Below are 23,032 nucleotides of genomic sequence, written 5' to 3'. Positions count from 1 at the left end.
CTCCCACCCCCACCCTGCGCCCAGCAAATCCAGACGCCGCGGCCTCTGGCATCCTGGCCTCCACCTTCCCCTGCGGGACAGGGGCGGCTCCTCCTCCGGCCACGGCGCGGAGCGGCGGTAACAGCGGCGGCGGCTTGATGGTCCCAGGGGCTCCGAGTGTGTGTCAGGGGTTGGGGCGGGGGGGTGGGTGCGGCCCTTGGGTATCCCTAGCGGTCCAGGTTCATAGTCCAGTGCTTGGCTCCAGTCGCGCAGCTGTCCCTGGCGGCCGAGGAGGAGGAGGCCGCGGGCGCTCCCCCGCTGGGAGGACCCCCGGCGCCGGCAGCGGCCTCGCCCTCGTTCTTGAGGTCTTGGAAGACCTGCGTGAAGAAGTGGGGGTCGGCGTTGAGCCGCAGCATCTGCGGACTGAGCCGCTGGATGAGGCGCAGGCAGCGTTGCCAGAAGCGCTCCTTGTCGGGCTCCACGAGGAAGGGCTTGAGCGGGTAGGAGATCTCGTTGCCCATGTAGGAGTAGGCGAGGTAGAGGCAGGTGAGGAAGGCAGCCTGCAGCTCGGCGGCCGACGCCAGCTCATCCCCGCGCAGCGACTCGCGGCACAGCAGGTACACGAACACCAGGTTGGCGGGCGTAATGAAGGCCTGGTCTTGCCAGCCCTGCAGCAGCAGCGAGCGGTCCACTCCGCGGAACCAGCCCACCAGCTCGCCTGGGCTTAGCTCCTTGAGACGGTAGCAGCGTCGGCACACGAAGTCGCCCAGGCAGCGCAGCAGCTCCCCCGTAGACGCCTGCACGATGACCCGCCGCGGCGAGCCGCCAGGTACCGGCGGCGCCGCCTGCGGGGCTGGGGGCGGCGGCGGCGGCGGTTTTCCTCCGCCGGAGCCTGGAGGTGGGGCGACAGCGCTTCCCCCCGACGGCGGCTCGCAGGTGGCGGCGGCCGCGGGCACGGTGGGCACGGGCACCGCCAGGGGCTTGGCGGCGCCGCCGCCGTCGGGGGGGTCCCGACCCTTGCGGAGAAGGTTCTCGCGGTTGCGTTGCTGGACCAGGGAGTCGGCGCCGGTGGACGCCGGCTTGGGCGTCACCTTCTTGCTGCCTTTCTTCTTCTTGGCAGACGCGGCCACCAGACGCTTCCAGGTGAGGGCCGAGATGAGCACGGACGGCCGCTTGAGCCGGCTCTCGCCTTTACCGCCCTTGCCTACTGGCGGCGCCCCGTATCCCCCCAGCGCCTCGTCTCCCGAGGGCGGCGCCTTCTTCTTCTCCTCGGGCAGCCCGCCGGGCCTCCGGCCCTTGGCCGAGGAGGCGGGGGAAAGAGACAGCACCGTGCCCATCCTGCAGAGCGGGGCCGGCGCCCGGGCCCCGGCGGGAACCGCGGGCGGCGCCGCTGCCCGCTGCTGCAGCCCCCGGGGACCCGGCGGTGGGGGCCCAGCCCCGGCCCGGGCGCGGGAACGGGCAGTCGAAGGTGGCTGCTCGGCTGCTCGGCGCCGGCTGCTCAGAGTCTCAGCTGCGCCAGCTGCAGCGTCAGCCCCACCCCTTGGGCCCCGTCTTCGCCGCGCCGCGCCCCGCCTCACGCAGCCAATCCTCGCCTGAGCTGCCCTCCTAACCGGCAGCTCCGCTGCCCAATAGAATCTCGCATGCCAATCTCAAGTCCCGCCCATCCCCCAACTCTGTCTCTGGTCCTTTCCCTTCCCTGGAAAGGGGTAAGGAGGAGGAGGTGGCTGGTTCGAGGGCCTCCTCAGGGTCAGAGACGGTGGGTGGGGTGGGCGGGGGGGCTGCTCCCACCTAGCCCTCCAGGTCCTAGGGCCCCGAGTCAACTTGTTTTGATGCACTGGATCGCGATAGCAGAGATGCCATGGGAACAGCCTCTCCCCCCTTTTGATTATGTGTTGGGGGGCAGCGTGAGCAGTGAGTGCCTTCATCAAGGGGCCCTGGCCCCAGCTGGGTCGCACTGCATCGGCTCGTCCAATCTAGCAGTCGGTCGATTCCGTCTTAGCTCTCCCCTCCATTCCCTCTACGAGGCCACCTGGGAGGGCTGCAGCAGGCACATTCTTGTTCTGCCTGTGACAGGGTGCTGGCTGGGCCCTGGCCTTCCTGAAGGTCACAAACCGCCTCCTTAGGGGTCCTTACTCTGGGGGGTGGCAAGACGCTCAGATTCGTCCCTGAGGCCACCGTTTGCCGACCTGATTCTCTGCTGCTGAGTCTGTGATGAGAGGCCATGAGCTCTGGTCCCTGGGCCACTGCTCTTGTGCTCTTTGCCCCCTCCCCCCACCCAAATCCCCTGATTCCACACTTGGGTGGATGATGGGTCCCTGGGAAAAGTCTGGAAATTGGTCTGCCCAGGCTCCGATAGCAGATGGGCCTCCTGTGAGAAGGGAGGCCCAGGAGCGTTGGCCCCACCTCCAGCCCAGCCTGGGTCCAGGCTGAGACGGGTTTTCACTGTTACATGCTCCCTTCCATTCAGGTCCTAGCTGTCCCCGTTCCCAGCTGCACTCTATTAGGCTGGATCCTGCCCATTTCTCTCTGGGTCTGTCTGTTCCCTCCTCGGCACCCACAAGGCCTTTGTCCTGGATTTGGTACTCTCTGGGCCTTACCTGCACCTCCTGAGCCCAGCTGGTTCTGGGCTGTTCTATCTGCCTTGTAGGACTGTAGAAGGCAGTCTGGCCTGCTCTCTGGCTCCCCAACACAGGAGGTCTTCTGGTTTCTTAAGTGGGCCTTGGAGGTAGGTATGGGTTTCATGGGGGAGAGAAGCCTTGGCCTATGGATTCAGCAGAATTCTCAGAATTGGCCCTGGAGTCACCTCCATGTTCCTCAGAGACCACCAAGACAGCTCCAGGGATCCACTGCTGTCAGGGCTGGTACATATGCATGTGTGTACCTAGTTCATTCCAGGGAGGCTATTCCAGAATCAGAGGCATCAGCTCTTCTCAGCTGTCCCACAGGCCTGCCCCTGTGGGGGCCTGTGGTCTAGCTGTATTGATTCCCCACCTCTTTACCACCGTACACCACCATACACAGGCCAGCTTGTACCCCTCCCTGACTCAGCGCCCATCTGTACTTTCTCAGTGGGGTCTCTCCTGCTCCCTTATATCTGATCTTTATTCTCTCACAGCTCAAGCTGACCTGCCCAACCTCTCATTCTCCCTACAGTTACAGGAGAATGTTCCCTCTTTTCAGCTTCTGTAATTGGCCCTACTTCCTCCTACAAGGCTTTCTGAGTCAGCCTTTATCTGACACCCAAAGAACAGTTGGCTCACCAGTAGTTAAGGACAGGCCCCATAGTGACTGAGGTGCACTGGCAGAGATACCGGGCACATGGATCTGAATGGCACGTGGGTCCTCCCAGCTCTGATCCCAGGAGTCCCTCACTGACATAAGGCCTACTGTTGGTGTCTTGTAGGACAAGAGTCTATGCAGCACCCACACATGTCACCACCATGGTATCCCCACTCCAGGCCCAGCAGTGACCTCCTGTTGTCCTCTTAGAATTGAGAGTTCCCTCCTCTGCTTCGGGGTCCCCAAACCAGGTACCTTAAAAGACCTTACTGCCTCTGACCCTCTCTCTTTTTTTTTTTTTGCGGTACGTGGGCCTCTCACTGTTGTGGCCTCTCCCGCTGCGGAGCACAGGCTCCGGACGCGCAGGCTCAGCGGCCATGGCTCACAGGCCCAGCCGCTCCGTGGCATGTGGGATCTGACCGGACCGGGGCACGAACCCGTGTCCCCTGCATCAGCAGGCGGACTCTCAACCACTGCGCCACCAGGGAAGCCCAGACCCTCTCTCTTTGGCTGACATGCTCACCACCTTCCTAGTCTGGTTATACCTCTTGAAACTCTGAGCTCCTATCACTGTGCCAGGACCCTCCCTCAGACCACCAACCTGCCTTTGTCGAGCTCTTGAAATTGCATGTCTTCCAAGAAGCTTTTTTGGACTCATTGGGAGGGAACTGATGCCCCTTCTAACATCAGTCTTTCTAACCTCTTCCCCCGCCAGCAGCAACTGCTACATAACAACTTAGTTAAGAGCTGGGCTCTGAGTTCCTAGTCAAAGATGTGTGAGATGAATATGGATGGAATTTTAAAGGACAAGCAGACAAAATAATAAAAACAAATCCATAAAGAGTGACGGCGTTTCTTTTACCAAAAATGCTGACAGAATTAAGGGAGGAGAGAGGGAGGTTGTATCTCTCCAGGGTGGAGGCCAAGAGGGGTAAGCACAGTGAGACCAGAAAGGCGTCATGAGAAGGCAGGCTTTATGGAAGGATAGTGGACCGCCAAGGAATTCCCCTGAGGCCCATCTTTAAGGGAACATCCCCAGGCAATGCTGCTCAGACTCTTCTGCCCATTGGCTGTTTTTTTTCTTTTTTGTTTTCTTTTTTTCTGAGAGGTCACAGTCTAGGAGGCAGGAGTTTTAGTCCACAGCTTATAAACTGTATGACTTGGGGAAGTCATTTCAGTTCTCTGGGCCTCCCTTTCTTCATACCAAAATGCAGGAATTCTACATATTTTTATTACCAGACCAAAAAAAAAAAAGAATATTGAAGAAATAATATCTTGGGATTGAACTTAAAAATGATTCCTAAAGCCTCTTCCAGTTCTATGGTTCTGATTCTAAATAAAATCTGCCCTAAGATTGTGTTTCACTTTGTAGCTCCAGCCCTGCCTGGTTCTCCCTGATCTGTTTCTGCCTGATGGGCTCAGTCTTGTGTGCACAGCATCCGTGTGAGGCCTGCCCTTCTGCAGTTCTACCCAGGAGATGAAGGGGAGGGGTGCTCAGGCTCTCAGCAACATAAACCTTCCTAGGTCCCTTCAAGCTTTAGGGGGCCTCTGAAAGGTGGTGAGGCAAAGGACAGGATGCCAAGATGGCCAAGTTCCAGGGTCCCCCCCCCAGTAAACATCAAGGCCGGAGGTCCTAGAACTCAAGGTCATTGCATCCCATGTCTCCAGGGGGCCCCTATAAAGGAGGTGATGATAATGTAGATTCTTAAAACAGCCAGAGTAGAGACTCAGCCTGGGCATCGGAATGCCCGGATCCTGCTGTCCCCCTCCCCTGATTCAGTACTCCCACCCCAGGGTCTCAGCTCCTGAGGTGTGCAAAGGGAGAGGATATGCACCAGCCCTCCCTCCCTCTCTGGAGGACCTTACCCCAGGGGAGCTGGGGTGGGGAGGCAGTGGAGGGAGTAGAATCCCTCCCCAGGCAACAGTGGGGAGTGGAGAAAGGGGCTGAGCAGAGAGAAGAGATGAACTTGACAAAGGAGGTGCTGCTAGCTGCCAGGAGGGAGACCCCCATGTTCTCACACCTTTCCCTTTCCAGCAGGCCCCTTGCTAGGAGGACTTAATTGAGGAGCCCAAATATAGATTTTTTAGAACAGAAAATAGGGTTGATAAGCACAGTTGGGGGTGGTGCTCTGGGACAGGGAGAGAAAGGGACCAGTGCTGAGAGGCTGGAGGGCCCAGGATTAAGGGTCAGGGGAGGACAAGGGTGAGCCTGGGGCTCCTTTTCCTTGCCCTAGGCTCTGATTCCTTCATAAAGCCTTGGTCTCCCTTCTGGGTTACTGATGCCAGCCCTCCCACATCCTCATACCTGGATATTTTCTCCCCAGATCTCTGGCTCCTGCTTTCACCCCGCTTTGTTGCCCCCTGTGAACAGTTCTCTCTGCCCAATCCTTCCAGCTTTATTTCTCAACATATATACACTCTCCAATAGCTTTCTCAGTTCTTCTTCTCCTGCCCCCATCACGCCCCTTTTTTGCCTCCTCCCTTTCACCCCCAACCCCAAGCCACAAGCATCTCTGTCTCTTCCCTGCCCCTGCTGGAGCCCAGCATAGCACTCCAGATGTAGGAGCAGATCAAGGAGGGCGGGGGTGGTGGCTGTTGCTTTTCTAGGATATTCTTAGCCTGTCTGGGGGCTGGAGCTGGAATCAGCGTTTCCATCTCAACCAGGCAGGTGGCTGCAGGAAAGCTGCCACTGCGGCTGCGTCTTCATCTACTTGTCTCCTTCCCTGTCTCTGTCCTCCTCTATCTCAATTCCACTCTGTGAGTCCTGCCTTCCCATCTCTGTGCCCTGGGATGGGGGAGGGGTGCCCTCTGCCCTGGCTGGCCCCGGTGAGGTTTGAAAACCCTGTCTTGGAGATTCTTGGGGAAAGAGAAGAGCCTCTGAGAACTCTAGCTCGGATATTCCCTGGATCCCCATAACTTTTGTCTCTGCCCTGCTTTCATCTGCCCCAACAACTCCCTCACGGTACTGGGTCCCTAAACTCTAGCCATGACCATGAGAGCCTTTCTTATCTTGACTTACAGGAATCACTCAGGGGCCCTGGAGTTCGGGAGCTGCTGCCTGAGAGAGGCTGAGCCCTGGAGTACAGTCCTCCTTTGGGAGTGAACGGGGGGTGGGGGGGGCTCACTGGCCCAGATTCCTTTGTTAGCAGAGGGAGGGGCCAGAAAGAGATCTGACTCATTCACACATAGCACAGAAAGTATCTGTCACCTTAAAAAAAGGCAGTGTGGGCCTTCCTATGTGGGTTCTAGAGCCATGCAGGTCTGGGTTCAAGTCTAGCCCCTCCACTTATGCGCTGAGGGACTTTGGGCAAGTTTCTAAACTCTCCTGAGGTCTATAAAGGTGGACCATCATAGCGTTGCTGTAAGATTTTATTTAATCTCACAATGCTCCACGATGCTTGTATATTACATGTGCATGGTACTTGGTGTTCAAAAAATGTGAGGTATTACAAAATTATACTGTCATCCTTATTTTTACAGAGCAGGAACAGTGTGACCTGTACCGTTAGCATGTTTTTGGTTCTGCTTTTGTTTTTCTCATTAGAACATTCTTCAGTAAAGGGACAGGGCTGTACGACCACTTCTTTTTGTTTGGCTTTTGAGACCTGAATTTAGAGCTGTCCTTCCTTCTGGGCAATCGTGCTGGCAGCTATTGCTACTCAGACTGTTCCTGGGGGGTTGTTTGATTTGATTCCTGAGGTTACAAAGACCTGACAGCGTATCAGGCAGTGGTCCCCTTCTCTGGTCCACTGTAGGCCTCATTAATTTGGTGAATCTCTGTGTACCTGCTATGTGCCAGGCACCATGCTGGCCCCATCTTCTGACTGCACCTTTCAGAGGGCGCTCTCTGGCTATACTCATCCCACACACTGCCGTCAAGCTCCAGAGGCTCCATGTAGGGTCAGTTTTTCTTTGCAAAAGGTTTGAGAAAATATTCTGCGAAATTATAAAATCCATATTAGCAAATACTATTTGAGAAACCGTCACCTATAAGGTACTGGGCTAGGTGCTGGGAATAGGAAACAGGATGAGGTGGGTCTCCAGGCTTCAAAGAACATACAACAGAAATTAGAGACATATGAAACAAAATAATAAACAGTAGTAAGTTGATCAGTGTCCTATGATCAGTTACAGAGAATGGAACTGGACAACTTGAGTGGTCCTACCCATTCCCCTCCACCTTCTGCCTTTGCAACTAATCTAACTCCAGCTTATCCTGAATTCTTACAGCTAAGCAACCACTGGTAAGGGGTTAAAATCAATTTTTAACTGAGGTCCAGTTCCTCCGTCTGGTACTGTGTCCTTTCCAGTCCATGGCCTTTCCTGTCCGACCCCAAGCTGTGATGATGCTAAGCACCTTTCCCAAGGCAGAGCCAGGCCTCAGCCACCACCTGCTCACAGTGACTGATTCTGCCCTCTGAGCATGAGGGTTAATGAGCAACTGCTTGTGGGAAGAGCTCTGGTGGGCCTGCTTATGGCCCAGCATTTTGTCGGATAGGAGCCACTTCTGTTTACCTATTTGTCCAGGATTAGGGGCTGGGGTTTGTAACGGATTCATTAATTTATGCTTTCCTTTCCGTGATCTCAAAATACAAGGTGAATCCTTTATTTTTATCTCCTTTAAGTAAAAAAGCAGTCCTGATTTTATCACCTAGAGGCCCACATATACTCACTTTTGATTTTGGGTAGGGAGCAGAGAAGTGTAAGAAGGTTGTCTGCTAGATTAATTGGTAGCTTCTAGACCACTCTGCCTCGCAGAACCACCTGAAGGAACTTCGTAAAAATACAATTTCTGGCACCCACTTCAGACCTATGGAAACATAATTTCTTGGGGTAGTCTTAAGATGGCATCACTGTATGAAAAAATTAAGAGAAAGGGGAAAACTCGGGGAGATGGCTGGGTCCTACTTGTTTCTTCTGTTGAGGACCACTGCTATTGCTGCCGGAGGAGCAACCAGCCTCCCTATAGTAAGAATACCCTAATTTGCTTTTGGGAAACCACTTCTCCCACACTCTCAATTCATGTGGTTTACATGGGGCAATGGGCATGTCTTTTCCATGTACCTAAGGGCCAGACTCAGGACCACCTGTACTGTGTACTGTGCTTTACAGCTTACAAAGAACATCCATAGACACGATTTCACCTGATACTTCCAACAGCCTCTTTAATAGTTAGGTACCTGACCGTCTACCTTCCCGGTCATAATGGATCAGGAATGGGCTGGTAACCAAAGCCAATCTTAATGAGATTCAGTTCTCAGAGTTTTACTAGAACTATTGAGAATGAGATGCTTTCCTTCCTCTGAGGTTGCTAAGCTAGTGGGATGAAAGCGTTGAGATGTCGGTGACTCTCTTGCCCCCACACGGATGGAGGTCATCTGAAATCTGAACTAATACACAGGGAAACAGTCAACAGATGGAGGGACAGACTCCTGATGTAATTTTAGCCCCTGGATCCAGCTGGGCCTGATGCAGGTCTATGACCTAATAAACACCCCTCTTTCCCACTTTTTTCCTCATCTTAAGGTAATTTGAGTAGCAAATCTAACATTTGCAAGGAAAAAAATTCCAATGACTAGAACTTCCTGCCTGGACCTTTTCCTTCTGGAAATTTGTTGGTAACTTCAGAGAAGTACATGTTTGGTCTTGATGACTGAGGAGGGTGGTCTCTCGCATCTGGTTGTCAGTGAAGGACTGAATCTGGATGAGACAATGTTGACCACAACCTGGGTTCTGACCCCAGGACTTATTTCCTGCTGGATTTCTCAAACCTCCCTGTCCAAACTACAGCTGGTGACTGGTGTTCTTCATCAAGTCCCAGTAACCCTTTCTCAAAGTAAAAGCCTTGTGACAAGAAAGCCATTTTCCTACAGGCTGCATAATTGTCAAGTCTTCTTTCTGGGCAGCTGCCAGGTTGCATTCCTTGGGTATCAGCTTCCTGCTAAATAAGAAATTTAATGCTTCACCCTCCATCATGCTTCTGAATCAAGTTTGCCCCCAACCAGTGTAAGAGGCAGCTGTGGCCACACAGAACCATTTGTTATCAGGGTCATTAGCACAGCGTCTCTGGGGTGGGGGTGGGTTTGAGCTTTAAGCTGCCCCACGGTTCTGTTGCAGGACTTCTGTCTGGCCTGCCCTTGGGAGTTCTCTCAGGAGAGTGACTGGAGCTCCAACCAAACCACAGTTTTCGGTTATAACATGGCTCACATCTCTCTCTCTCTCTCTCTCTCTCTCTCTCTGTCTCTCTTAACTCTGAGGCCGTTTTCTTTCAAGTAGTTATGGGTTATTCTGCAATAGGACAATATTTTCCTATCCTACTCTATGGTCCAAATACACAATTTTGATAGTGATTTCACACGTCCTTGGGTATCCATTCATAATTCATCTTTCCATTCATTCATTTGTTAACACAAATTTGGTGAACAAGACATTTTCTTTCTTTTTTTCTTTTTCTTTCTTCTTTTTGTGGGGGGTGGGGGTGGGGTGTTAAATTAAATCTGACTCCTAGCCTGATTCTTCTGGGGTGGAGGGAAATTCAATCTCAGTTGTTATGAAGACTCCATCCTCCTCCCAAAGGTTACACGATATTTTCAGAAACCAGAAGAAGGTCTCTAGCACATACCTGTGGGGGCACTCATTGTCCAGGCCCAAAGGGCCCCTCAGAGTCTAGCATCTCTACTGTTTCCAGGCTGTGATTGAGGGTGAGGAATCTTTAAAACTGTTATGCAATGTATGAAAAACACAAAAAGGTATAAAAAGTAAAACAATATACCTGCTTTAAATAATAAAATATTGTCTACAGTTTAAGTTTCTTATCTTCTCCCTAACAGCCTTCTCTTCCCTATCACCAACTGCCCAACAGAATAACCAGTATTCCAAATTTGGTGTTTATCTTTCCAAGTATTTCTTTATTCTCTTACAACATATACAGATCCTGATTAAGCAAATGTGTATGTGTGTGTGTGTTATTGCTACATAACAACTACCAGAAACTTACACATTTGGAGGCTTGAAACAACATCCAATTATTAGCTCGCTTCTGTAGGTCAGGCAGGCTTGGCTCAGTTCTCTGCTTAGAATTTCACAAGGCTGAAATCAAAGGCAGGGATCCTATCTGGGGGCTCTGGGCAAGAGTCTGCTTCCAGGCTCACATAGGTTGCCAGAAGTTCCTTGTGGTTGTAGAACTGAGGTCCTTGTTACCTTGCGGGCTGTCAGCTGTGGCCTGCTCTTGGCTCTCGGAGGACACCCACAAGTCAGTAATTATGCATGGAATCCTTCTCACACTTGGAATGTCTCTTATTCCCATTTCTGTGACCAGTTGGAGAAAACTTCTTGCTTTTAAAGGTTTCGTATGATTAGGTTAGTTAAGCTTACCCAGATAATCTCCGTTTTTTTTAAATTTATTCATTTATTTAATTTTTGGCTGCATTGGGTCTTCACTGCTGCATGCGCACGGGCTTTCTCTAGTTGCAGTGAGCGGGGGCTACTCTTTGTTGCGGGGTGCAGGCTTCTCATTGTGGTGGCTTCTCTTGTTGCAGAGCACAGGCTTTAGGCGCACGGGCTTCAGTAGTTGTGGCTCGCGGGCTCTAGAGCGCAGGCTCAGTAGTTGTGGCGCGTGGGCTTAGTTGCTCCATGGCATGTGGGATCTTCCCGGACCAGGGATCAAACCCGTGTCCCCTTCATTGGCAGGCGGATTCTTAACCACTGTGCCACCAGGGAAGCCCTCTCCCTGTTTTAAGGTCAACTGAGTAGTAACTTCAAGTACATCTGTAAAAATCCCCTTTGTCATATAATGTAACATAATCATGGGAGTAACTTGGGGAAGGGGGAACACGTAGGCCATCTTAGAATCCTATCACTATACCTATTTTTCTATCTATCTATCTATCTATTCAGATACTTTAGCTTTATATAAGTGAAACCATACTATATTAATCTGAAATTTTTTTTCTTTACTTTACATTAAAAAGTAAGATTTATCCTTATTGATGTTGATTTTTGTTACTGCATAATATTTTACTGTATGAGTGTAGTAAATTTTATTTATTTACTCTTCTGATGACTGATACGTAGGTTATTTTCAATTGTTTGTGATTATAAACAATATTGTTATAAATATTACTTTATGTCTCTGCTGCACATGTGCAATCGTTTCCCTAGGAATATGCTCAGCAGTGGAATTGCTGGATTATTGAGCATTCACATTTTCAACTTTGCTAGATATTGCTGAGTTGTTCTCCTAAGGGCCTGTACCAATTTACACCCACCATGAGCAATGTATGCAAGTTCCTATTGCTTCACATTCTCACCAACTTGTGATCTTGTCAGATTATGTGAAATAACTCATTGTAATAACATATGAATTTTATGTATTTAACATTTATCAAGTGCCACATTTATCAAGTGGCACTACGTGTCAGGCAGTGAACAAAATTGACAATGTCCTTGTCCTGTAGAATTTTCATCCAGTGGGAAAGGTATGAAAGTGGCTTCTGAGACCCAACGTAATTTTCCCTTTGCCTTTATCTCTTCAACCTCACCCTTTACTGTGCCCCCACCACACTGGCCTCCCATCTTCAGCTCTGCACTGGTTGTTTTTCTCTTCTTGGAACATTCTCCTAGTTATAGGCTGGGCTGACTTCCTCATCTTATTTAGTATTTGGTCAAAAACCATTGTCTTAATGAGGTCTACCCTAACTAGCCTGCTATGGACTGAATTGTGTCCCTCCCATGCCAAATTCATATGTTAAGCCCTAGCCCCCAATGTGATGGTATTTGGAGGTGGGGCCTTTGCAAGACAACTAGGTGTAGATGAGGTCATGAGAGTGGGGCCCTCATGTTGGGGTTAGTGTCCTTATAAAGAGAGACAACAGGGCTTCCCTGGTGGCGCGGTGGTTGCGAGTCCGCCTGCCGATGCAGGGGACACAGGTTCGTGCCCCGGTCCGGGAAGATCCCATATGCCGCGGAGCGGCTGGGCCCGTGAGCCATGGCCACTGGGCCTGTGCATCTGGAGCCCGTGCTCCACAATGGGAGAGGCCACAACAGTGAGAGGCCCGCTTACCGCAAAAAAAAAAAAAGAGAGAGACAACAGAAAGCTTTTCTCTTTCCCTACTCTTTCTGCCATATAAGGACACCAGCAGAAGACATCACCCTGTCTCCACACCTAGCTCCTGCCTCTCTCTCCTCAAAACCACTGCAGTTTTCACTTCCCCAGCACAATCTTCTCAATGAGTTTAGGCTTTCACAAAAGACTGGAAGAGAGGTGGCCTGGAGGCAACATCTGAAACATCAACTTTTTGGAGGTCAGGGATGTCAAGGGGGATTGAAGGAAGGAAAAGAGGGAGGCTGAGGCCCCAGGCTCAGTCCTTGGACCTCTCCTCTCTCTCCATTCAGTCTCTAGGTGAAATTCACCCATACGCTAATGACATTCACATTTTTATCTCCAGTCTAGATTGTTCCCTTAAGCACCAGACCTACTTGAGATCTCCACTTGGATGGATAGGCATCTCAACATGTTAAAAACCAACTCTTGCTATCATCCCCATCTTTGTTAACAGCAATTCTAGTCTACCACTTGCTCAGGACAAAAGCTTTGGAGTTATCTTTGACTCCTCTTTTTATTTCACATGTACATCTAATCCACCAGCAAATCTTGATCACTCTGCCTTCAAAGTATGTCCAGAATTCAACCACTTTTCACCACCACCTTAGCCCAAGCCACCATCATCTCTTGCTTGGTTTATTGCAATAGCCCTCTAACTGGTCTTCCTACTTCTTCCCTCCCCCTAAATGGCAGCCAGAGTGGTCTTGTTAAAATAGGGGCCAGATCATGGCACTCCTCTGTTTAAAACAATCCAATGGCTCCATTCTCATTCAGAGTAAAAGCCAAAATCCTTATTCTGACCTACAAGGACCTATGTGGTAGATTAAAGATGGCCACAAATTCTTTAGCACGCCTCTCATTGAGAGGTATACTGGTGTCTGCTCCCCGACCCCTTGAATCTGGGTGGGTTTCATGACTGCTTTGACCAACAGAATATGGCAGAAGTGCCACTGTGCCCATTTCCAGAGCCAGGCCTAAAAAGACAGGCAACTTCTTTGTCCTGTCTTTTGAAACATTTGATCTTGGAGCTTTGAGCCACTATATAAGAAATCCAACTACCCTGCTGGAGAGACTACATGGAAAAGCCCTGAGACTATATGGAGAGAAAAAGGGTCCCAGCTGAGCCCAGCCTTGATGAGTCTAGTCATCCCCACCAAGGCACTGGACATGAGAATGAAACCAATCTGGACCCTACAGACCAACCCATCTGCCAGCCAAACACCACCAAGTGACCTCAGTTAATGCCACATGGCGTGGAAAGATCGGCCAGCTGTGTCCTGTCCAAATTCTTTTTTTTATTTTTTATTTTTTGATTTTTGACTGCATTGGGTCTTCATTGCTGCCTGCGGGCTTTCTCTAGTTGCGGTGAGCGGGGGCTACTGTTCCCTGTGGTGCATGGGCTTCTCATTGTGGTGGCCTCTCCCATTGCAGAGCACAGGATCCAGGTGCACAGGCTTCAGTAGTTGTGGCACATGGGTTCAGTAGTTGTGGATCACAGGCTCTAGAGCGCAGGCTCAGTAGCTGTGGCGCACAGGCTTAGTTGCTCCGCAGCATGTGGGATCCTCCCGGACCAGGGCTTGAACCGGTGTCCCCTGCATTGGCAGATGGATTCTCAACCACTGCACCACCAGGGAAGCCTCCCTGTCCAAATTCTTGACCTACAAGTTGTGAGCTATGAAAAGATGGTGGTTGTTTCAAGTCACTAAATTTGAGATCATCTCTTATGCAGAAATAAATTCCAGAACAGAACAGCTTAACGAACCTTGCCCCTCCCATTATCTCTATCAGCTTATCTACTACCTTGTTCCCTTCCTTCTCTCTAATCCTAGCTGCTTCTTTGCAGTTCCTCAAACGCTCCAGTAAAGCTTCTGCCTAGGACCTCTGTATGTGCTGTTCCTAGTGTACATTCTTCATATAGACATAAAGAAAGCTGAATGTAACTACAATTATGGTTTTGAACTCTACTTTTTTCAGTTTATAATAAATAATATTTATCTTTCTGTTGGAATAAATATTTTACCAAAACATTTTTAATGGATGTATAGTGTTTGATTGTACAGATATTCATTTTTTTAACCAACATTTCTTTATGAAACTTTTCTAATATACAGAAAAGTTGAAAGAACTGTACAGTGAAGACCCATATATTTGCCACAGAGTCTATAATTAACCGATTACTATATTTGCTTTATCACATATTATTCTTCTATCCAACTTATTTTTTAATACATTTCAAAATAAGGGCTTTTTTTTTTTTTTTTTAATTTTTGGCTGCACTGCGCGGCATGTGGGATCTTAGTTCCCCGAACAGTGATCACACCTACGCCCCCTGAAGTGGAAGCTTGGAGTCTTTAACTGCTGGACTGCCAGGGAAGTTCCAGTTCAGGGCTTTTTGATATGTTTGTTCATTACAGTATTTCCAGTGCCTATAAAAGTGCCTGGCAAATAGTAGGTGTTCAATAAGTATTTGAATCAATGAATGAATTCAGGAAAAACAATATAAAAATTAATAGCTCAATAAATCATCTTGTCATACAAACATATGGACAGATTCAACTCAGATGTCACCCTCTCCAGGAAACCTTCCTGGAATGACCCCAATCTGCGAACAGAGGATCCCCCTCTGTGCTCCCATACATCTGGGACATAGCATCCACTTCATTGCACTTAAAGCATTGTATTATAACCGTTTTATAATCTATTTCTCCTATAGATGGTGAGCTTCTTGAAGCCAAGGACAATTTCTCATTTGTCTTTACACCCCAATGCCTAGTACAATGGCTTGCCTAGTAAATCATAAAATGGCTAATGTGTATTGAGTACTTACCAAGGAGTATGTACTGTGCTATGTGTGTTACATGTACCATGCACTTTATATGCATTATATCACTTGATCCGGTCAATAACCCTATGAAGTAGATATTGCTTTTATCATTCATATTTTACAGAGGAAGAAATTGGGGCACAGAAAGTTTAAGTAACGTGCCTGAAGTCAACAGCCAGATAGTTGTGAAAAGGGGATTTGAATCCAGGCCATCTGGCTCCAGTGCTTGTCTTAATAACACTACACCACCTCCTACACAGAGGTAGCCATTCTGTGAAATTTATTATTTCTAAGCTTCAGGGACTGTCACTTGGCCAGACCCCTTCCAGCGTCCTGGAAGGGGCCCTATTAATGTGTTCAGAGAGTTATATGATCTTTGTAAAATTTGAAAAACTGATATTTTAACCAAAATTGGTTCAGACTGCTGTTACCCCTCCAACTTCCCCTCTGTTACCTGTTCCCTTATGCAGAGGGTGTTGAATTGCTATGAAAGTTTCTGGGATCAAGCTAAAATTGGGACAATACTTAATTTGGATTTAGTGGCTGTATTAGTTTCCTGGGGCTGCTGTAACAAAACACCACAAACTTGGTGGCTTAAAAGAATAGAAACTTCTCTCTCATGGTCCAGAATCCAGGTGTTGGCAGGTTGGGTTCCTTCCAAAGGCTCTGAGGGAGAATCCATTCCATACCTCTCTCCTAGCTTCTGATGACTGTGTCAATCATTGGCGTTCCTTGGCTTGTAGAAACATCACTCCAATCTCTGCCTCTATCTTCACATCACCTTCTCCTCTGTGTCTCTTAAGTCTCCCTCTGCCTTTCTCTTAGAAGGACACCTGCCATTGGATTTAGGGCCCACTCAAAATCCAAGATGACTTCATCTTGAGATCCTTAACTTAATTATATTCACAAGGCCCTATTACCAAATAAGGTCACATTTGCAGGTTCTACAGGTTAGGGTATGGATCTATCTTTGGGTGGCGGGGCAGGGGAAGGGAGAGTCATTCAACCCATATAGCGGGCTGTAGTTGTGTATCTGCAGGTGTTTCTATGTATAGCTAACTATTAACTATCTCACATCCTGGTGTAAGAGTGTCTTCCAGAACTATGACTAGTGCCCACTCACTATGCCAGTGGACCCGGCATCATGATGCAATGTGAGGTCAGAGGTTATATTGCGGAATGGACATGTCCTACACGCCTAGCACCAGAAGTGAATGAGTAAGGAAGATAAGGTTTGAAATGTGGGGAGCCAGAGGCTTATCTGTGGAAGATTCTTCCAATTATCAGGTGTGAAAATTGTACATGGAGAATTCAGTCCTCACAGAGACAAAAATGGAAGTTCTCCCTTGTTAGGAATATATTTTGTCGTGCCCTGAAATCATACAACTCATATATGAAAGAAGCTTAGTAGCAGTTTTTCCAAATTAGATAACAGTCTTAAAAACTGACATGCAGGGACTTCCTCGGTGGCACAGTGATTAAGAATCCACCTGCCAATGCAGAGGACACGGGTTCGATCCCTGGTCCGGGAAGATCCCACATGCCGCAGAGCAACTAAGCCTGTGCGCCACAGCTACTGAGCCTGCGCTCTAGGGCCCACGAGCCACAATTACTGAGCCCACGTGCCACAACTACTGAAACCGGCGTGCCTAAAGCCCGAGATTCACAACAAGAGAAACCACTGCAATGAGAAGCCTGCGCACCACAACAAAGAGTAGCCCCCGCTCAATGCAACTAGAGAAAGCCTGTGTGCAGGAACGAAGACCCAATGCAACGAAGTAAATAAATAAAAATAAAATTTTTAAAAAAATCCCAAAACTGACATGACATTATCAATGAGTTTTGAAGCCAAAATGAACTTTTTAAAGCTATGAATAATTTTTTAAAATTATATGATCACCCATGCTAGAGGAAAGACTAAATTATCTTTCCATTCTCTCTTAGACACTGATAGTATAAAACTGTTGTCATATAAAGATGTGATCACAGAGTATGCAGCCAAGAAATGTGGCAGAAAAGTATTATAGAGGGATCTGTCAAGCAGTTAACTAACAAAAAAATTATATTTTTCTGGATTTTGTGATATCAGTGGTATTTGACAGTTTTTAGAATTTATAATTTATGATTTATATTCTCATTCTAAATAAATAGTCACTTTTCTGCCTAATGTTATACTCATAATTTTATAATCTTTTTCTTAAGAAAGGCTCTGAGATTATACAACCTTCAGGCCCCACAATATCTACCCTTGCCCCTTTAAATAAGATATAGGCCCCACCCTCAAGGAATTCACAGTTGGAACCTGCACAAATTACAATAAAAGCACTCATTCTGGGTAAGATTTTACTCCTCCTGGAAGTGGTGTTGCCCTCCCTACTTCATGTATCAGGACTCCAGATAAACACTCTCCCAAGTCCAGGATAACTGTAGTTACCTTTTTCTTTATCCAGTGCAAAGAATGTTTTTTCTTCTCCTGTTTGAGAGTAATACAGTGCCTCATCACCCATGAATATTTTGGTGTACATTTCCTAGCCACAATGCAACCATCAAAATCAGTATTAACATGGATGGATGGATTACTACCAAATAATCTAATCTACACATCTCACTCAAATCTCAACCAATTGTCCCACTAAGGTCCTTTCTCAGTTTCAGGAACTAACCCAGGATCCCACATTGCTTTTAATTGTTATGTCTCTTTACTGTTATTTTAATCTTGATCCTTTGATTAAGATATTATATCCACAGCATCTCTGATGGCAAAAGTTACTCTTCTTCCCTTGGCAACGTACTTTGAGACTATGTAAATATCCCATTCGTCATGAAATTCTGAATTAATTTATTCATATCATATGGATTCATGGATTCCTATTTCATTCAGTGTGTTACAACTGTCATTTATTTCCATGTCCAAATTGTCCCAGATTTGGCCAGTGGGAGTCCCTTCAAGCTAGTTTCTATGTTTCTTTGACAGAATGGATATTATCATTTGAGCACTTCTTTATTTTCTGGCACGACAAGAAATTCTAGGCTTATCTTGTACTTTTCCTGCCTCAGGACTGGAATCAACCATTTCTCCAAGGAGCTCTGGTTCCTTTTAGCAAAGAAAGGCATTTAGAAACCAAGATATGGATGCTAGATATGCTCATTGCTATTGGGGTGGGGCTACTCCTAGATCTTCTTAATGGACAGAGCTAAGAAATATATGCATGTGTACACACACACACACACACACACACACACACTTATATCAATCTGTGTACATTGAAAACTTTAAATTCACACTAATACCTCCAATTCTAATCTCACCTTCCAGCATTCATTGTAGTTGTACCTCTTTTCATATGTACCTCTTTTCATATTTATAACCTCTTTCACTAACAGTAAGAAACCTGGTTCCCATTTTCCTCAATATATTTCCCGACTGTATCCGTCCCTTTGTATGTTACCAATCTCCTGTCACCTCCACTTTCCCTTCTCTGAAAATCTTCCATAAATGTCCTTCTAACTCCACTTGGGTTCTGATACCCTGTGCCAGGCCATCCCTTATGTAAAAGCTCTCCTTACCCCTCCTGGGGTCTAATACCTTTTACCATGCATGGACGTTTTCCTCCCCCTGTTGCGGCACCAACACACCACACCAGGCTGCCTAACATGCCCTCCTTAGTCTTCCTGGGCTCTGACACCCTGTACTGTACCACCCTTCTGCTGGGATGTCCTTCTCACCCCATTCAGGCTCCTATGCCCCAGGCCAGGTCACTCTCCTATGCAGATGCCCTTCTCACAGGATCAGATCCGACACTGTGAACGGCCACCACCACATCAGGTATTATAATTACTAGTGAAATATTGTAAGATTTTCTCCTGATATTAAGACCAAGACAAGAATGTCATTATCATTACTTCTATTCAACATTATACTGGAGATCTGAGCTGAAAATAAATAAAAGGTATAAAGATGGATAGAAAACTTTCTTATTTAGAGACTACAAGACTGTGTGTGAAGAAAGTAAAAAGAAGAATGTACAAAACTAACAAAAGAATTTATCAAGGTCACTAGATATAAGGGTCAATATTTAAAAATCAAGTGTATTTCTACATATAAGCAATAACAATCAGAATTGAAATTTTTAAAATGATGTCATTTAACACAGCATCAAAAAGCATCAAACACCTAGGAATAAATCTAATGAAAAATATTCAAGATTCTACATGCAAAACTAGGAAACATTAGTGAGAAAAATTAAAGAAAACCTAAATAAACAGAGAAAAAACATACTAATGGATTGTAAGACTCAATAGTGTATCCATTTTCCCCAAATTTATCAAGAGATTGAATGCAATCCCAATCAAAATCCCAGTAGATGTTTCAATGGAAATTGACAGGCTGACTCTAAAATTTATATGGAAATCAAATAGCCAAAACAGCAAAGACAATATTGAAGAAAAAGAAGTTGGAAAGCTTATCTACCAAGTAACCAGATATCAAAACTTATTATAAATCTATAATAACTAAAACAGCGTGGTATTGGGGCAGGATAGACAAATGGAGCAAACTCCATGAACAGATCCCTAAATGTACGGTCACCTGATTTATGATAAAGTTCTAATACCCTGGGGAAATGATTTTTTTTCAATAAATGGTGCTGGAGCAATTGTAAATCTTAATCTTTACCTCACACCACACACAAAAATCAATTCTAAATGGATCATAGACTGAATAGAGCTTCTTGATAATAACTTAAGAAAATGTTTTCATGAATTAGAGTAGGCAAATATTTTGTAAATAGGACATAAAATTTAAAATAACTAACCATATGAAAAGTGATTGATAACCTGGACTACACTAAAATTAAGGGCTTCTGTTTAGGGGCTTCCCTGGTGGCACAGTGGTTAAGAATCCACCTGACAATGCAGGGGACATGGGTTCGGTCCCTGGTCCAGGAAGATCCCACATGCCACGGAGCAACTAAGCCCATGGGCCACAACTACTGACCTGCGCTCTAGAGCCTGCAAGCCATAACTACTGAAGCCTGTGCGCCTAGAGCCCGTGCTCTGCAACAAAAGAAGCCACCGCAATGAGAAGACCGCACACCACCCACGTGCAGCAACGAAGACCCAACGCAGCCATAAATAAATAAATAAATTTATTTATTTATTTATTAAAGAAAAAAAGTCATCATTGAGAGAGTGAAAAGGAAACCCAGAGAGTGGGAGAAGAAATATTATACATCTGCCAAAGGACTGGTTACAGAATATAAAATGAATCTCAGAACTATAAAAAGAATAAATCAATCAGGAAAAGACAGACAACTCAATTTTTTAAATGGGTAGAAGACTTGAACAGGTGTTTTATAAATGGCCTCTCTCTGAGGCCAGAGTCCATGCTCTTTCCACTACACCAGGAGAAAGGTGTTCTAATGGAGTCCGGTCCAATCTTCGTAGCTACTTTGCAGGTCCAAGATACCAGCCTCCTTGATGGGGGCTGCAATAGCTTCTGACTGTTCTCACTGCTTTTACCTTCCACACAGCAGCCAGAGTGACCATTTCAAGAGGGAAATCTGATTCTGTCACCTAGAACACTTCAGTGGTGTATCACTGTCTTAGTCCTTTCAGGCTGCCATAACAAAAATACCATAGACTGGTGGCTTAAATAACAAATATTTATTTCTCACAGTTCTGGAGGCTGGGAAGTCCAAAACCAAGGTGCTGGCAGATTCGGTGTCTGCTGCAAGCCCCCTTCCTAGATCACAGATGACCATCTTCTCACTGTGTCCTCACATGGTAGAAGGGGCAAGAGAGCTCTCTGGAGCCTCTTTTATAAAGACACTAATCCCATTCATGAGAGCTCCACCCTCATGACCTAATCACCTCCCAAAGGTCCAACCTCCTAATACCACTGGGGGTTAGGATTTCACCATATGAACTTTGAGGGGGCACAAACATTCAGTCTGTAACAGTCACTAAGAATATAGGTGTAACTTCTACGATAAAGACCAAAAAATATAGTTTACACAGGTTAGAAATTTATTAACTTGCCATATATAGTCTGAGTTTAACAGTCTGGGGCTGCTAGGGCTGCTCCATGGTGATGGGGAGCCAGTTTCCCTCTATCTTGTTGCTTTGCCATCCTCAGCATATGGCTTCCACCTCATGGTCTAGGATGACTCCTCCAGCCTGGACCATCATGTCTGTACACCAGCCAGTGAGAAGAAAATAGGAGCAAATGGAAGCCTGTCCTTCTGCTCACAACCCACTGGTCAGAACTTGGTCACATGGGCAAATCTATATGCAAAGGAGTCTGGAAACTAATTGTTAACTGGGTAATCAAAACTCTGGGATTTGAATGTACTGAGCCACAGCTCTGGGACTTGAATACTAAAAGAACAGAGGGGAAAATGGATATTGGGGAACAACTAACACTCTGTACTACAAATGGTTTTCCATCACTCTTACAAAAATACTTTACATGTCTCTTGGTTTTGCCTTTCCAGGCTTCAGCGTCACCTCCCAGCACATCCCCTCACTCTCTGCCCTCCAACCACACTGGCCTTCCAATTCCTCGAGTGTTCTATGCTACCCCCAACCCCAGAGCCTTTGCAGGAACTATTCCTTCTGCTGGAATGCTTTTCTCCGACATCACCTAATTAACTCTCACTCATTCTTCAGATGTCAGCTCAAGTGTCATTTCCTCAGGTAGGCCTTCTCTGATCCCATTCTAATACAGGTATCTTTCTTAACCACTCTTATCCACCACGAACACTTCCTTTACAATACTTAGCTCAGTTGTAATTGTACACCTATTTGATAATTATTCAACTAATTGCCATCTCCTCCTCTAGACTATAAGTCAATAAATGCAAGGCCATTTCAGTTTTGCTCACTGGTGTATCTCTAGTACCTAGCAGAGTGCCAGGGACAAATAACCTTCTTGAAAGAACAGATAAGTGAGTGACAATGAGTCCTCAAAATTGTCTGGAAGATACTGACAGGACAGTTTCAGCTGTGTGGACAAGTTCTCAGACCACATGATGCTTGATCCAGAGACTTCTCAGCTCTATAGTCACTATGGCAGGTCAGGATTATCTGGGTCCTCCTGTGGGCGGAGAATGGCTAGGTTTGATTCTAGCATCCAGTGTATTGCCCTCTTGCCCCTGACTACAAATAGATTCTATCAGGCTTTTAGCGTTCTTGCTTTGATGAGGTTGTATTTTAAAAGAAGGCAAGTTGAATTCTGCCAGATTGCATCTCTGCACAGAAATCCCCACAGCTGCATCATGTGAATGACTGGCTGCTCTAAGATACAGAGCTCAGGATACCCAGAGGGAAGAAGCACTTGGGAATGCCCACTGGAGTTAAAATGGAGTCAACTGGAGAATTTCTGCAAGTCAAAGATTTAACTCCCTCTTCTGCATTATTCCTGGTCCAAACACAAAGACCTCTGCAGACCTCAGGTCTGTGTCTGTATGCTTTTGGCTACAAGTCACAGAAGACTCCTTCTCATCTGACCTTTCTTGTCACCTGTAACAAGGAGTCCGGAGGCAGGGCAGCCCAGGGTTCTTTAATTCAACCGCTGGAACACTCCATGGAAGACCTGAATTCTCTCCATCCCCATTTTATATAAATGGTCTGCCCCTTGCTTTTTTTTATTTGACAATGTATCGTTCCAAACAGGACTATAAAGAGCTACCTTATTCTTTGCTTTCTTTTTAAACTGAATAGTATCCCATTTTAAAGAGATACCATAATTTATTTAACCATTCCCCTCTTGATGAACATTTAATTTGTATTCAGTCTTCTGCTATAACAAACGAGATGCGACGGATACTCGTGCATAAGTTATTTCA

General features: G+C 46.9%; 1 protein-coding gene across 1 annotated transcript; it reads right to left on the bottom strand.

Moving 5' to 3' along the window:
- Positions 1–172: 172 nt before the first annotated feature.
- CDK5R2 (cyclin dependent kinase 5 regulatory subunit 2) lies at positions 173–1,454 on the bottom strand. The gene has a single exon (XM_081242765.1). It carries the CDS (start codon positions 1,314–1,316, stop codon positions 207–209), a length of 1,110 nt encoding a protein of 369 aa, XP_081098891.1. The 5' UTR covers positions 1,317–1,454; the 3' UTR covers positions 173–206.
- Between the last annotated feature and the right edge of the window lie 21,578 nt (positions 1,455–23,032).

The sequence above is a fragment of the Mesoplodon bidens genome, assembly GCF_964165515.1.
Source record: "Mesoplodon bidens genome assembly, chromosome: 8".
Lineage (NCBI taxonomy): Eukaryota > Metazoa > Chordata > Mammalia > Artiodactyla > Ziphiidae > Mesoplodon > Mesoplodon bidens.
Note: the sequence above shows the minus strand (reverse complement) of the source record. Positions and strands in the feature narration are given on the sequence as shown.

What these genes read in the sequence shown, in the direction of transcription:
- CDK5R2 (XM_081242765.1), bottom strand. Translation starts at nt 1,316, where the DNA reads ATGGGCACGGTGCTGTCTCTTTCCCCCGCCTCCTCGGCCAAGGGCCGG.